General features: G+C 37.0%; 1 protein-coding gene across 2 annotated transcripts in view; it reads left to right on the top strand.

The window, feature by feature from the left end:
• Positions 1-14,344, top strand: part of MPP7 (MAGUK p55 scaffold protein 7) — a 289,619-nt gene that overhangs the window by 93,045 nt on the left and 182,230 nt on the right. For both annotated transcript variants that reach the window (XM_087823709.1, XM_087823717.1), the window contains exon 3: positions 4,565-4,683. In XM_087823709.1, coding sequence (XP_087679835.1) covers positions 4,565-4,683 — 119 coding nt within the window. The remainder of the gene's footprint in view (positions 1-4,564; positions 4,684-14,344) is intronic.

Raw genomic sequence — 14,344 nt, 5'->3', positions numbered from 1 at the left:
AATGACTGCATAGCTCTAGTCTCCAGATTGGACCATGACTAATATAAACATACAAAGCAGAAATTTGGGCTTGAGGTACTCACTAATGTTTCTCAGTCTTACAGAAATTCAGGGCATTTAATAACCTGTGGATTTACATATTTATTGCTGACTTTTCACCTTGGATGTTCTCCAACCTAGAATGCACCCTTCTGGGCCCTGTTTTCCTTCCTTCAGATCCTAACTTACCTCCTGCCAGCTCCAGTATGGCCTCTGACTTTTATTGATTTCTCTCCTTTTAAAATTGTTATATAATTATTATTGCACATATTAATCAAATGATACCTCACATATTTTAGTTGCTTTCTTTTCTCACTTATTTAAAAATATTACTTTTCTCTACTGGAACATTGTTATGAAACAATTTTCTTGAAACTCTTTATGTGCATCTTTGACAGTGTCTTCTATCAAATGTACCCAACTATAAGATGAGGGTTTCCCCCCCCCTTAAAATGATTTCTCTGAGAAGAGAGAGCTGCCTTTTATTCAGGTCCTTACAAAACCTATTATAGAGAACTTTCTCTGTTATACAAAAATGTATTGAATGGAGAAGCCACAGTTATTCTCATATAACATAAATCATATTTTTGGGTATTATTGAGAGAACACTGATGGAATTGTTTTTAAAAAAGGAGATAAAGACATTTAAGCCAGATTTACTTATTATTCCTTGGAGAGCATGTTAAAAACCAAACCTCACACTTGCAAATATTGAATATATTTAAAGAGTAGTTAAGTGGTTTTGTTGTGGAGAAAGAAAACAGAGCTACAGGACAAATGAAAAACAGTCAGCGTTACCCAGATTCTTAGTGGAAGCATCTCCCACAAATTCAAAAATGTACTATATATCAAATAACTTATTTAGAAGTGAAAATGATCTGTTTTAACTCTGAAGTGGCACTAGTTATGGGGAAGTCATTGTGGGTAATTTAAATAGAGTGGTTGCATGAAATGTGCAAGTGGGGCAAAACCCACATACCTCAAGTAATATTTTACTTAATAGATAATTAAAAGTATGTGTTCCTAACTAAATTATAATTTAAATATTATAAGCAGACATGAGCATTTTACCATTATCACTGAAAATCAGTTAGGCCTTTAAATATTTCATTAGTAGCCTAAACATCTATTTACTTTACTTGGAAGAAAATGTTTTGAGTCTTTACTTGGGCAAGTAGGAGATAATTATATTCAGGATGGCTTTATGTTTGGGCATATGTGATATATATTCTGCATCATCCAAGACTGCAAGATCCCTGGGGCAGAGGTAGTGATCTATTCTATACCTACCTGTATTCCTAATGACTAACGTAGTGCTCTGAGTAAGGACTCATAAATGTTGACCCTTAAGGATATAACATTCAAAGATGTAACTCAGGTGTTATTCTTTGTGGAAGGCTTTTCTGAGTCTTCTTCCTCCTTTGAAGGAATTGACCACTTCCCTTGCCTTTGCCCTAGCAGTCTAACCCTGTCCTGCACTTACTAACAGACCTGTCTGTGTGCTTGCTCTCGACACTGTAAACTCCTCAAGTTGGGGCTCATGTGTCTTAGACCTTTAGAGCCATGAACAGTGCTTGGTTCATTCATTGGAAGGAAGCATTCATTGGAACGAAGCACACATGAGCTTGAATGACTACAGAGGACTCCAGGGTAACTTTTACCATTCCAGTTCATGTTCTGGGACCAAGTCGATTTAGGTAAAAATTTTTGAAGATATGCTTGCCATCCAAACTTTCACTCTTGTTCTCTGAATCTCAAGAACGGAAAACATTTGGAGTTCACAGTGTTCTTCAGTATTGGGACTCTATGAACTAAATATAGAAGTATTTTAAAGCACATGTTAGACTATAGACCCTGTGTTAAGCATGGACTGAGATGGTTTCTAGGGCCTATATAATTTGAGTGGAAGTGAGTTGCTGTGTTGCCTGCATTGAGACTACATATGCACTAGTAGCTATTTTAACCATCTCTTTAATTTTTGGTAGGCATTATGCTATCTCTTCTGGTCTCTGGCTACCAGATGTGGGAGCTGAAGAGAAGTTACTGCTGTTGTCACTAGAGTACCAAATTATGGTGGCATATAAATTAGGATTGCATAAAACTAGTAAACAGAAAACTCAGGTTTATGAGCATCTATTTACAGAGAAATTATTGTTTTTAATTTTCACATAATATGACTTATTCCCACAAAAAGTTAAGCACTATTTGGGTAAAGTTAACACTTTCCATATGTAAAAGGCTAGGGTGGTTTTATTTCTGAGTATGGTTTTGTGTCCAGTTGGACTGTATAGCTAAGTTGTTGCTTTGACCTTGAACCATTGCATTGAAATTGCTTTCATTCTAGAGGAGACATATTAAGGAAAGAACATTATTTTCTATCAAATGCCTGCTCTGTGCCAGCCACAGACCTAAATGCTGTCATGGGCATTGTTCCATTGAATTCCGGTGACAACCATTTTTGCTACAGTTTCTTTTGTTTTTAACTTTATTTTGAAATAACTGTAGATTCACATGTTGTAAGAATTAATACAGACAGATTCTGTGCACCCTTGACTTGATTTCCTCTAATGGTAATTTTTTGTATAACTATAGTAGAGAGTCACAACTGGGAAACTGTCATTGATGCAATCCATTGACCTTTTTCAGATTTCACCAGGGTTACATGTACTCATGTGTGTGTGTGTTTGTGGATTTTTTTCTGTGCAATTTTAGCACAAGTGTAGATTACCATTTCTTTTTCAAATTATAAGGGAAACGAGGCTTGGATAAGTTATTTGGAATGCCTAAAGTGTAGACCTGGGGCTTGAATTTAGGTCTATTTGATCCAAACTTTTGTTTTTTCAGTAACGCTAATGATGTAATAGTGATCAATTAGAACATAGCTGAACCTCACTGAGTTACGTATGAAACAGATTGAATACTTACTATGTGCCAGGAACTGTTCTAATGTACTAACTCATTTAATCCCCCAACGGCTATACCTCAGAAATTATATCACAGTTGAATTAGTACCATTACTTAAACTAATCATGTTACCAAGGATTAGGTAATTATTTTTACCACTCCTGAATTCAATAATAAAATAGTAATATTCTACCTTCTTTTATATAATTTCATATTTTGAACCTCTGACTATAATCACTGATTTTGGCAATGATGATTACTTTGTGTGTGTGTGTATATATGAAATGAGACCTGTATACATTCAGTTATGTTGAGATGCCTTAAAAATATTTACTGAATTACAAATAAGAGCTAGTTTAGGCAGGATGCCAGGGTTTTAAGGGAATAAATATAAACCTCTAAGAATACTTAAGGATATAAGGTTTTTTTCCTAGACATTTTAGATCTTTTTGGCCAAATACAGCCCCAGGAATGTTTGAATTTAATAGAATCTCTCAACTTACATATCTAACTTTCAAAATGGACACCAATGCATTTGGTTGTGAATTATGACTGATTATCAGAATGTTTAATGCTTTAGGAAGATAACAGATAAACTGATCAGCAGTCCATAATTTACTCTGCGATCTTCGCTGTTAACTCTCGTGTAAAGCTGTCCCCGTGACCAACAGCAGCACTTATTCAGACCAGAAATAACAACAGCGCCGTGTGTTGTAGATCCCAGGAGGTCTCGGTGTTTTTGTAGACAGCAGACAGAAATAAAAGGAATTTTGTCCTTTTTACCTCATGTAATCCCCCTGGAAAAGGAAACATGTGCTGTGAGTTGATACTGACTTCTGCCAGGTCACCTCCCTGAAGAGTCCTGGGCAAGCACCGTTGCAGCATTTCTTGGACAGGAGTCTGACAGCCCCGGTCGAGATGGATGGCTCCGCGCTGCTGCGGACACTGCGCTACTGTGCTCCTGGAAGCTTCCCGAGGAGCGCCCGTCGCCCCAGCTGCTGGCTTAACTCTTTCAGAGCGTATCAGAACCCCCCAGATAGAGTCAGATTTAGACTAAACCCTGTGTAGTTGTTGTTTTTAAGAAATGGGTAACTGCAGCCCAAAGTATGGTTTATTCTTTCTTTTTAGAACTCACCTTGGACATTGGATAATGCAGGGCTTTTTGAAGCTATATAAGGAACGATTTGGAAACCACAGAACCTTTTTAGCGGACCACTCTATCAATTTTCTGCTCTTCTAAGGAAATTTTTCCTATTCGTGACTCATTTCACTCTTTGGCTAACATTGAGGGAATGTAATAACAATTAAGGAAAGGAATGTATGCCTTTTCTTCTTTCATTGAAAGCTTGTACACATTTTCTGTCTTGGGTTATGTAAATTTGGAGGACTGTAGGATGTTGACAGCTGTGAAAGTTAAAAACTAGCCTGTTAATGCATACTTGTTTAGAACTGGAAAATCAAAAAGCTTCCTTTGCTTCTTTGGAGAAATGTTTTGCTGGTTGGTCTAGAATACAAATCCAGTAAAAAAGACATGTTCCAGCCGTCACTTACACACACACCTTAAGTGAAATTAATGAGATCACTCTAAGATTACGCTTTGTGTTTTATTTTCATTTTATAGGTCTGTATGAGCTGTTGGCGGCTCTGCCAGCCCAGCTGCAGCCACATGTGGATAGCCAGGAAGACCTAACCTTCCTCTGGGATATGTTTGGTGAAAAAAGCCTGCATTCACTGGTAAAGGTAAACCATGCTGATGTCAGAATCTCTTTGCGGAAAAACATATGGAAAAATATTTTGAGCGCCATCTAGTAAACCAGAGATCAAATTGTTGCTCTCTGAAAACAAAACAGCCTTGTTCCATTTCACTGATGGGCGTGGAAGTTGTTAAAGATTCTACCAAAAATATATAGATGATTTCACTTAATGGTGGTGATTTGGCTGTGCATACTAATACAGCAAACATGTGGTTGCCCTTGTTTAGAAAAAGAATACGAAATGGTAGCAGGAAGGTTTAGACTCTTTATGGTCAACATTCATGAGCTGGAATTTAACTTAAATAAATAAATGTTCATAGCAAAAATTAGAAGGAATATATTTTCTGAGGTTAAGGATGGCAGCAGTTCAGTAGCCACATTAATTTAAAATAATTTCCTTTAACAAAGTCAACTGAAATTCTAGCAAGCTATTTCTTTTCTTGGCATGATGCCATTGAAGTGGTATTTTGTGTATAAATACGCTGAAGCTAAATACGAATGAAAACAGTGTTTTGAGACGGTTTTAGTAAAGCATCATGTCATGAAAATGATCAGTCACCAGAATTCAGATCTTGCCACAGAGCAATACTGGGAGTGATCAGAATTCTTAAAATAGTAAAATGAGAACAAGAAACTTACTGGAAAATATGCCACTCCTGCCTCTGGAAATATGAATCGCAGTTTCTCTCATTTAACCCAAATTGAAAGAAATTTAGTCTTACTTGAGTCTGTGGGAGCTAGAAACTTATGATGCCTCAACAATATCCGGACCTGTACTTAATTCCACTAAATCTGTTACAGTTGTCTGTTCTAAGAAGCTTTTAACTGATGTGGAATATTTGAAAGTGAGCAACTTCTGAGTTGCAATTGCTTCAAAAGACAGGATAATTATTACTTCTTTTTCTTGTCAAGTTTGCTGAACTTTGTGTGCCTCAAGTAGTGACAACTCTCAAGAAGTAAAAGTGGCATTTTTTTAGCACTCCATTTAAAAACTAGAATATTTTATGTTTATTTAGTTGTATAAATGCCAAGGAATTGTTGTGTTCTGAATAATTTTAGGTAGTTTAGTTGTTCTCTTGGGATGTGTTAGAAATAGCCTTGGGATTATAGTGAATGAAGTTTATGATTTAGTGACGCAACCACGGAAATATTCCTGTGTTGAATGTGTGAAAGTTGGATAGGTTGGATTTGTTTTAATTCATTTGTTCTTTTGACAGAAGGAATAAAACATATTTCAGATGGCATCATCACGCCTTAATCATTAAATAAACATGGCCCCAAACATTGGATGCATATGTGTTTATATATTTATAACATGGCCACTATCTCTGTCTCCTTACCTGAAATGGAAATTATAATATCTGTTGACAAGGTTGTTTGTGAGTTTCAAATAAAATAGTGAAAATCTTAGTTTGTTGATAGTTATATGGGTTCAGCAAATAGAAGTAGGCATTATTAAGTATTAAGGAAAAATTAAAATTGAAGTATCATAGCATGTGAAAGACCAAAATGAATGACAGATGGTTGTTATTCGTATTGAAAAATAAAACCAATGGGTAAAAAGATTCTTAGCTACATTGGCTGTTGAATTTTAAGCATAGGTTTTTAAAGTGTATGTCAAGAAGTTGTTAGGAAGCATACTGGAGAGTATTGATATCTGGTTTTATAAAACAGGGAGGCAAATAAATTAATATTACCAGTGTTTAAATAGCACAATAATGTGTACTATTCCAAATGTTTTTCAGTAATTACTTTAAAATGTATTTTTAAAATTAGTTTTCTTATGTACCTTTAGTACATTCTCAGTTCTTAATAGTTTCCCCTACACCCAACTTTTATCACATGCAGACCTCAGAGTGTCCTTCGGCCCATTCTGTTAGTTTTCAAGGATGTACAGCTTCAAATGCCTTCAAGGGGCAGGTTCATGGGATTGTAGTTCAAACAGCTGGAACAAACTGCTTAACTGTAGTCCAGGTGTGTCTGCTGGAGGATGGAGGATAGACCTTTAGCTTTTGTACATAAATCTTGGTAGAGCAAAAGGAATTTGGTTGAAAAGATTTGTTTTAGGGTGAATCAAAATGTGCTTGAATGCTATTTTCTTTTGCTTGCAGTTGAAGCTATTGATATCTGATTTAGAAATGGGTCAGCATAAGATGTGATTTTATTCTAGCAGAAAATTTTCATAATTGCCATTTTATGTAAAAAAAAGTGGCTGTTAAGTCACCACACAGTTTTAAATACATGCACCTTTATGATCTAATGTAAAATATACTTAAGGAGAGGCAGTTCTGGCGCTGCAGCCTGGACAGCAGACTGCACCAGGCACGCCTCTTTGGGTACTGAGTCACACTCTGCAGGAGTACTGTAGGTTATGAGCTTGTCACTTCAAAGGGAATATGAAGATCCTATAAGGTGTTAGCTGTGGATTTTTTTTAGAAGAAAAATTTCTGAAGAGATAACTTGAATAATAACTGTGAGTATGAGATTTTAGAAGTATCAGAAGAAAGATGGTATTGATAGATGACTTAGGAAATATATAAGATTGGAAATACTTAGAAGGTGTGGCAACACAAGGATGTTAGCATTCACATGATCCAGTGAACATGATAGACCACCGGTAAGCATTGAGCCACATGTAAAAAAAATTATCTTTATCTTTGAAAGTATTACAGATGTCCCCTTTTTTTTCCCCATTTACCCCCTCTTCTCTGCCCTCGTCCACCCCACCGCCGACCCCCCGACCTTCACCACACTATTATCTGTGTCCATGGGTTATGCATATATTCATATAAATTCTTTGGTTAATCTCTCCCTACCCACCCACCCACCCCCACCTTCCCTCTGAGATTCCTCAGTCTGTTCCATGCTTCTATGTCTCGGGATCTATTTTGTTTATCCATTTATTTTGTTCATTAGATTTCACATATTACCCTCCAGGTCTCTCTATGCTGTCTCAAAGGGTAAGGGATCCTTCATTTTTATAGCTGCATAGTACTCCATGGTGTGAATGTCCCACAGCTTTTTTATCCACTCATCTACTGATGGGCACTTGGGCTGTTTCCAGATCTTAGCTATTGTAAACTGTGCTGCTATGAACATAGGGGTGCATATATTCTTGCTGATTGGTATTTCTGGCTTCTTAGGATCTATTCCTAGAAGTGGGATCTCTGGGTCAAATGGCAGTTCCATTTTTAATTTTTTGAGGAACCTCCATACTGTTTTCCATAGTGGCTGCACCAGTCTGCATTCCCACCAGCAGTGTACTAGGGTTCCCCTTTCTCCACAGCCTCGCCAGCACTTGTAGTTCATTTTTGTTAATGGGAGCCATTCTGGCAGGTGTGAAGTGATACCTCATTGTGGTTTTAATCTGCATCTCTCTGATGATTACTGACTGAGCATTTTTTCATATGTCTCTTGGCCATCTGTATGTCCACCTTGGAGAAGTGTCTATTCAGGTTCTTTCCCCATTTTTGAATTGGATTGTTTGTCTTCCTTTTGTTAAGTTCTATGAGTTCCTTATATATTTTGAATATTAGCCCTTTATCAGATGTATCATTGGCAAACATGTTCTCCCATATGGTGGACTCCCTTTTCATTTTGTTGATGGTTTCTTTTGCTGTGTGGAAGCTTTTTATTTTGATGCAGTCCCATTTGTTTATTTTCTCCTTAGTTTGTCTTGCCCTAGGAGATGTATCAGCAAACATATTGCTGTGAGAGATGTCTGAGATTTTGCTGCCTATGAAGTATAATTGATATATAATATTATATTAGTTACAGGTGTACGACACAATGATTTGACATTTGTATATATTTGAAATGTTCACCACAATAAGTCTATTTACCTTCTATCTCCATGCAAAGTTACATTTTTTTCTTGTAATGAGAACTTTTAAGGTTGACTTTCTTAGCAACTTTCAAGCTTGCGATACAATATTGTTGACTACAGTCCCCATGCTGTACTTTACATCCCCATGGCTTATTTATTTTAAACTGGAAGTTTGTACCCATTTCACCTACTCCCAGACTATCTCTTCTGGCAACCATCTATCTGTTCTCTGTATCTGAGATTGGATTTATTTTGTTTGTTCATTTGTTTTGTGTTTTAGGGTCCACAAATGAGCAAAATCATGTTGGTGTTCCTTCAGTGTCTATCCATGTTGTTGCAAATGTCAACATTTCATTCTGTTTTTTTGTGGTTGCATAATATTCCATTGTGTATATGTATTACATCTTGTTTATCCAATTGTCTATCAGTGGACACTTAGATTTTTCATATCTTGGCTATTGTAAATAATGCTGCAGTGAGCATAAAAGTGCATATATCTTCTTGAATTAGTGTTTTTGTTCAGATAAATACTCAGACGTGGAATTGCTGGATCATATTTTGAATTATTTGAGGAACCTCTGTCCTGTTTTTCATAGTGGCTGCACTAATTTGCATTCCCACCAACAGAGCATGAAGGTTCGCTTTTCTCCATATCCTTGCCAACTCTTACTATTTGTTGACATTTTGATGATAGCCATTCTGACAGGTGTGAGTTGGTATCTCATGGTGGTTTGGATTTGCATTTCCCTGATGACTAGTGATGTTGAGAGTCTTTTCATATGTCTGTTGGGGCCATTTGTACGTCCTCTTTGGAAAAAGATCTGTTCAGATCCTCAGCTCATTTATTAAATTGGATTTTTGGGTCTTTTTTGTTATTGTGTTGTATGAGTTCTTTATATATTTTGGATATTAACCCCTATATATGATTTGCAAATCTTCCCTCATTCAGTAGGTTGTGTTTTCAGTTTGTCGATGAATTCCTTTGCTTTGCAGAAGTTTTTTCATTTGATGTAGTCCCATTCGTTTATTTTTGCATTGGTTACCCTTGCCCTTGGAGTCAGGTTTAACAGTGATGCCAAGGAGCTTACCACCTATGTTTTCTTCTAAGAGTTTTTGGTTTTAGGTGTTACATTTGAGTCTTTAATCCATTTTGAGTTAATATTTGTGAATGGTATAAGATATTGGTCCAGTTTTATTTTTTTGCATGTGGCTGTCCAGTTTTCCCAACACAATTTATGGAAGAGATTGTCATTTTCCAATAGTATATTTTTGCCTCCTTTGTCATAAACTAATTGACTATGTATGTGTCGGTTATTTTGGGGCTCTCTATTCTTTTTCATTGATTATGTGTCTGTCTTTATGCCAATACCATATTATTTTCATTACTATAACTTTGCAATATAATTTGAAATCAGGGACCATGATGCTTCTGTCTTTTTTTTTTTTTTTCAAGATTACTTTAGCTATTCAGGATCTTTTGTGGTTCTATACAAATTGTAGTATTGTTTGTTCTGTTTGTGAAAAACGCCATTGGAATTTTTATAGAAATTGCATTGAATCTGTAGATTACTTTGGGTAATAGGGACATTTTTGTTGCTGTTGTTAATCTTCACCTGAGGATATTTTCTCCATTGCTTTTCAGAGAGAGTGGAAGGAGGGGGGAGAGAGAGAGAAACATCAATGTGAGAGAGACACATTGAGTGGTTGCCTCCTGCACACACCTGGACTAGGGGCTGGGAGTGAACCTGCAACCCAGGTATGTGCCCTCGACCAGGAATTGAACCCATGATCCTTCAGTGCGCCAGCTAATGCTCTAACCACGGAGCCACACAGGCCAGGCGGGTAATATGGATGTTTTAACAATATTATTTCTTCTAATCCAAAAGCATAGAATATCTTCTATTTATTTGTGTCATCTTCATTTTCTTTCACCAATGTCTTATAGTTTTCAGTGTACAGGTCTTTTACCTCCTTAAATTTATTATGGGGTATGTAATTCTTTTTGATGCAATTATAAGTGGGATTGTTTTCATAATTTCTCTTTCTGATAGTTTGTTGTTAGTGTATAAAAATGCAACAAATTTTTGTATATTGATTTTGTATCCTGCAACTATTCTGAATTTGTTATCAGGTCTAACAGCTTTTTTTTGGTGTGGAGTCTTAGGGTTTTCTGTATGTAAAATCATGTCCACAAATAGTGAGTTTTACTTCTTCCTTTCAAATTTGGATGCCTTTTATTTCTTTTTCTTGTTGAATTACTCTCAGTAGGACAGACATGCCCAACTGCATATGTGTGCGGGGACAGGAGGGAAGAAAAGGTACTTCTCTGATTTTGTCCTTTTTGTGATTCTGAAGTACTTCAACAAATCACAAATTGATATTTTCCTTTTTTAAAATTAGTTTTAGAGAGAGAGGAAGGAGAGGGAGAGAGAGAAGCATGGAAGTGAGAGAGAAACATCAATCAGTTGCCTCCCATAAGCACCCTAACCAGGGATTGAACCCCCATTCTGGGTATGCCCTGACTGAGAATCGAACCTGAGACCCTTCTGTGCATGGGATGACACTCCAACCAACTGAGCTTTTGTTCGAGAAAACTGTCCTGATATGTTATCGGTGGAAGTGGATTTCTTGGAGTGCTTTGAGGAAAAGAATTTCCTGAGGCCCTCATGGGAGAATGGGGTTTTGTGGAAAGCTTTATTGATGATGTAAAATTAAGGATAGGTTACCCTCCAGGGTTTCATCTTTGTCCCTCTCGCCATGGAAGAAGTCCAATCTTGTCTTCAGCAGGTCCAGAATTAAGGCCACTGTCCAGTATTTCTGCTCCATATTTAAGTCCAGTCCAATCTAGCATCTGGCTAGTTTAGCTTGTGTTCCCAGCTGCAGTCCATTGCATGTGGGGTGCGTGTGGCCATGGGCCATGCAGCTGCTTAAGGCCACATGGCTATGGAGAGAGAACAGGTGAGTGCAGGGGCTAATGTGGGCCACAGAGCAAGAGAACAAGAGGAGCAAGAAGGAGGGGACCCTTTGTCTGGAGATTTTAAGCAGGAGCTTCTTCAATTAACTTTTCAAGTTTTCCCCTGCTTCTCATGGGGTGTCCACCCCCTAGCCAATCCTTTGTTCCCCAGGCTAGACTGACAGGCAGGCACCTCCCCTGCACCACCATGAATTCTACACATCTGCCTATCTCCCCCTTCTCCCCCAACAATCCACTACTGGAGAGGGGAAAGGAGGAGTGTTAATCCCCTTGGAAGGATGATGTTGCAGTTCCTTAGGGTGTGGAGCTGTAGCTTCCTGGTGAAACAAACAGGTTTATGTTTCCCAGCTGAATGTGTTCAACAATGTCTGACTCTCCCTTTGCTCTCTTCCTTTATCAATATTAACTAGCTAATTACTACAATAACAATATGATTGAATTATTGTGTGTATTTTTGTGATTTCAGTCTTAAAGAAGTACTAGTATTACTCAGACTCTTAATAACATATAGTTACATAGTTTTAACTTTTGATGATTGATTGCTTTATTCATTCTGTCTTTGTTGAGTTCTTAACTATATGGCAGGCAGTGTATAAACCATTAGGGCTAAAATTTCCAACAGAGCAGGCACACTCACTTGCCCTGTGGAATCGCTAGTCTCCCAGAGGGGCTGTAGATGAAGGGCTGGACAGTTACAATATGATAGGGGCTGGACAGTTATATGATAATTGGTCCATAGGTCATGCTTTGAGCTTTTATGAGATGCACAAGGTATGTAGCTCAGTGTTGGACTCAAAGAGAGACTCTGGTAGGATTTGGTATTTTAAGTTAAAACCTACATGTTAAATAGGTAGGAGTTGGTTAAGTAAAAATTTACTGGAGGGGGGAATTAGGCAGAATGAGTAACATACACAAGCACCTGGAGGCGAGAGTGAGTATTGTGCCTTTAGAATGGAGGCTGACCTTCTCTTGCCTGGTGCACAGAGCAGGAAAGGGTGTGGGGAAGCAGTGAATAGTGTGGCAAGAAAGAGAAGCAGAAACTTATTTGAATGGCTTTGACTTTATCCTAACACAGTGGGTGCCATTACATTGAAAGGCTTAAAGGAGGGAAGTGAAGATACCAGATTTTTCTTTTAGAAGTAAATTAGTGCGTTATGGAGATTAGATGGGACATGAGATTTCCAGATCAAAGAAAATGGTTGCAGAGTGTTTTGAGAATGAAGCTGGTTTTAGTTTTGAGAAGGGCATTCTGATAGTCAACCTGTGCTCACAGCATATGTGCTATTTGTTAAAATATTAAAACTGCCCTCCCCATTGTTAAATAACTGCTGATCTCAGCTCCTGGACACCCCCACCCCCAAAATCTTATCCAACCACTTAATTGTTTATGCCAGGCCATTGGAGGTTGGGAGACGGCTCTAGGAGATCTGTACCAATAACCAAACAGAGTTACCTATTATGTAGTTGGAAATATGGATCTTGAACTAAGGAAGTAGGGTTGCCAGATTATATACAGGGCATCCAGTTTAATTTGAATTTAACATAAAAAATGAATAATTTTTTTGTATAAGAATAAGCCATGCAATATTTGTGGTTTTATTTCTGAAATCTGGCAACTCTCTTTGGGAGTCAGTAACACTTAGGTGGTAACATTCTTTGGTAATAGCTTTATTGAGATCTAAATCACATACAACACAATTTACTCATGTAAAGCATACATTACAATGGTTTTTAGTTATTCACAAGGTTGTGTACCCATCACTGTAATTAATTTTAGAATATTTTCATCCCCTCAAGAAGAAACCCCACACCATATAGCTACTGTCCCCCAACCCCTTCATCCGCACCCCCATCCCTTACCCGTTTCACCCCTATCCCTAAGCATCCATTTTCAGTTTGTATATGTTTTTTCATTCTGGACATTTCACATAAGTGAAATTGTGTAATGTGTTTTTTGATTTTTTTAAATTATCTTTTAAATTATTATTATTTTATTTAGAAACTAGTCATTTAAAATTATATTTTATTTTTTAGTTACAGTTGATATACATTATATATTAGTTTCAGGTGTACAACCCAGTGATTAGATATTATATAACTTATGAAGTGATCACTCTGATAAATCTAGTGCCCATCTGGCACCATACATATTTATTACAATATTATTGACTATATTCACTATGATGTACTTTTCATCTGACTATTCTGTACTACCAATTTGTACTTCTTAATCCCTTCACCTTTTTCATCCGTCCTCCCAACCTTCCTCTTATCTGGCAACCATCAAAATTTTCTCTGTATCTATGAGTCTGTTTCTGTTTTCTTGTTTGTTTATTTTGTTTTTTAGAATCAATCATTGACAGATATGTTTACTGCCATTTTATTGTTCGTACTTTTTATCTTTTAGTTTCTACTTCTTCTTAAAGAAGACCCTTTGACATTTCATATAATACTGGTTTGGTGTTGCTAAACTCCTTTAGTTTTTTCTTGTCTGGAAAGTGCTTCATTTGCCCTTAAATTTTAAATCATAGTTTTGCTGGGTATAGTAATCTTGGTAGTAGGGCCTTGCTTTTCATCACTTGGAATATTTCTTGCCAATCCCTTCTGGCCTACAAAGTTTCTGTTGAGAAATCAGCTGACAATCTAATGGGAGCTCCCTTATAGGTAACAAACTGCTTTTTCCTTGATGCTTTCAAGAGTCTCTCTTTGTCTTTAACTTTTTTTGTTTTAATTATGATGTGTCTTGATGTGGGCCTCTTTGGGTTCATGTTGTTTGGGTCGCTCTGCACTTCCTGGACTTGTATGTCTATTTCCTTCACCAAATTGGGGAAGTTTTCTGTCATTATT

Source organism: Miniopterus natalensis, chromosome 1, assembly GCF_054644295.1.
Source record: "Miniopterus natalensis isolate mMinNat1 chromosome 1, mMinNat1.hap1, whole genome shotgun sequence".
In the NCBI taxonomy this organism is placed as follows: Eukaryota; Metazoa; Chordata; class Mammalia; order Chiroptera; family Miniopteridae; genus Miniopterus; species Miniopterus natalensis.
The sequence above is the reverse complement of the archived record's forward strand: the minus strand, read 5'-3'. Positions and strand labels throughout refer to the sequence as shown.